This window comes from Perkinsus marinus (assembly GCF_000006405.1).
Source record: "Perkinsus marinus ATCC 50983 genomic scaffold scf_1104296933040, whole genome shotgun sequence".
Lineage (NCBI taxonomy): Eukaryota > Perkinsozoa > Perkinsida > Perkinsidae > Perkinsus > Perkinsus marinus.
Window position 1 is genome coordinate 1 of NW_003215288.1, and position 1,292 is coordinate 1,292.

Below are 1,292 nucleotides of genomic sequence, written 5' to 3' on the forward strand. Positions count from 1 at the left end.
TAGACTGAAATGCATCGCCCTATAATGAGGACGATATGAGAGTCTACTCAAGCTTAGTGCATATACATCCTCAGCACTTCTGATGGAGCATGAAGTCAACACATCATTTTATCTATTGATAAGGCCGATCGTTAAGTGATTGTACTGTATTGCATAGTCTTTATTTCGTAATAGGTTTTGAAAGGTAATACAGCGAGTGTCGATGTATCAAGTTGTATGTATTCTCGTCACTGTTAAAACATTCATTTGTTGACAATGTGCATAATCCTAACTAATTCAACTCTGTTTTTATACTCGGAAATATGGACCAAACACGTGCAAATATACTCTCTAAGGAGTGTCAGTGAAGGGGATGAAATCAAGAAAATCTTCAAAAAAATCAAAAGGTAAGCATTGAAATAGGACGAGTGTAGGAAGAGTTGAGTCATCATCGCTAATGTACGATTATATCCGAACAAGTAGCATAATAAACACCATCAAATTTGGACCACATGTAGAGAACGGTGTAGTTCCCGGGCTCGGTATCAGCCGGAATGGTGATATCAGCGGAGGTCGGGTCTTTAGAAACGTTCTTGTGGTAAAATGGTAGACACTTCTCCAGCACAGTGAAATTATCCCATGAAGGGTCTTCGTTGTATGGAGCTATTTTGAATACGATGCATGTACCTGATACGTTGAATGTGAGGGAGACGACACAATACAGCCATACCATCAGAGACAGAGTTAGTGTGTCCGTTGCCCATCCAGGAGACGTGTAGTTTCGACCCTGAATGAGATGCAACTCTGAGAAGCAGGAGGTGTACGGACTTACCTCGGGTAGCCTCAGCACGTTGGTGCATATTGGTTGCACCGGTGGTGCCAGCGCGTCTGCATGGGCGGAGAGAGCTCTCATCGAGAGGCTTATATGGTGGTGGCAACCCCATGCACTGATCAAGGGATGACAAGGGACACATTGGTCGCTGAAAAGCAGAGATAGTTGGGCCACTTCACGCAAGTAGGTGGTGGTGCTCACCGCGTAATACTGGTCGGGATGCTGGTGTGTAGTCAGACCCATCCTCGGCAGACCAGCCTTGATGTCACCGACCAGATTGATCACCCAGCTATGACTGGATGCTTCCATGATGACAGTGATGATGATGCTACAGATCATTAACATAGTGTACGGGGGTGGAGGGTGAATATCTGTAGGCAGTAGAGTAATGTAAGATAATGGATAGACACGTGGGAAGCGTCATCAGTGGTAACTGAACTTAGAGTCTCATGAAGGCGGCTAATTGCGGAGTTTAGTGGCC

The 1,292-nt window shown here is 45.0% G+C and overlaps 1 protein-coding gene across 1 annotated transcript; it reads right to left on the reverse strand.

The window, feature by feature from the left end:
- Positions 1–289: 289 nt before the first annotated feature.
- Positions 290–1,191, reverse strand: Pmar_PMAR010617 (hypothetical protein). Its single transcript, XM_002785347.1, has 4 exons — positions 1,013–1,191; positions 812–959; positions 710–766; positions 290–666 (listed from the first exon to the last, which is right to left on the reverse strand). The coding sequence occupies exons 1-4, from the start codon at positions 1,154–1,156 to the stop codon at positions 434–436; spliced, it is 582 nt and encodes a 193-aa protein (XP_002785393.1). The 5' UTR covers positions 1,157–1,191; the 3' UTR covers positions 290–433.
- Positions 1,192–1,292: the final 101 nt, after the last annotated feature.

Excerpts from the sequence above, each read along its gene's own strand:
- Pmar_PMAR010617 (XM_002785347.1), bottom strand. The coding sequence starts at position 1,156 with ATGTTAATGATCTGTAGCATCATCATCACTGTCATCATGGAAGCATCC. Across the intron at positions 960-1,012 it reads ATCCCGACCAGTATTACGCG|CGACCAATGTGTCCCTTGTC; the intron begins GTGAGCACCACC and ends TCTGCTTTTCAG. Across the intron at positions 767-811 it reads ACGTGCTGAGGCTACCCGAG|GGTCGAAACTACACGTCTCC; the intron begins GTAAGTCCGTAC and ends CATCTCATTCAG.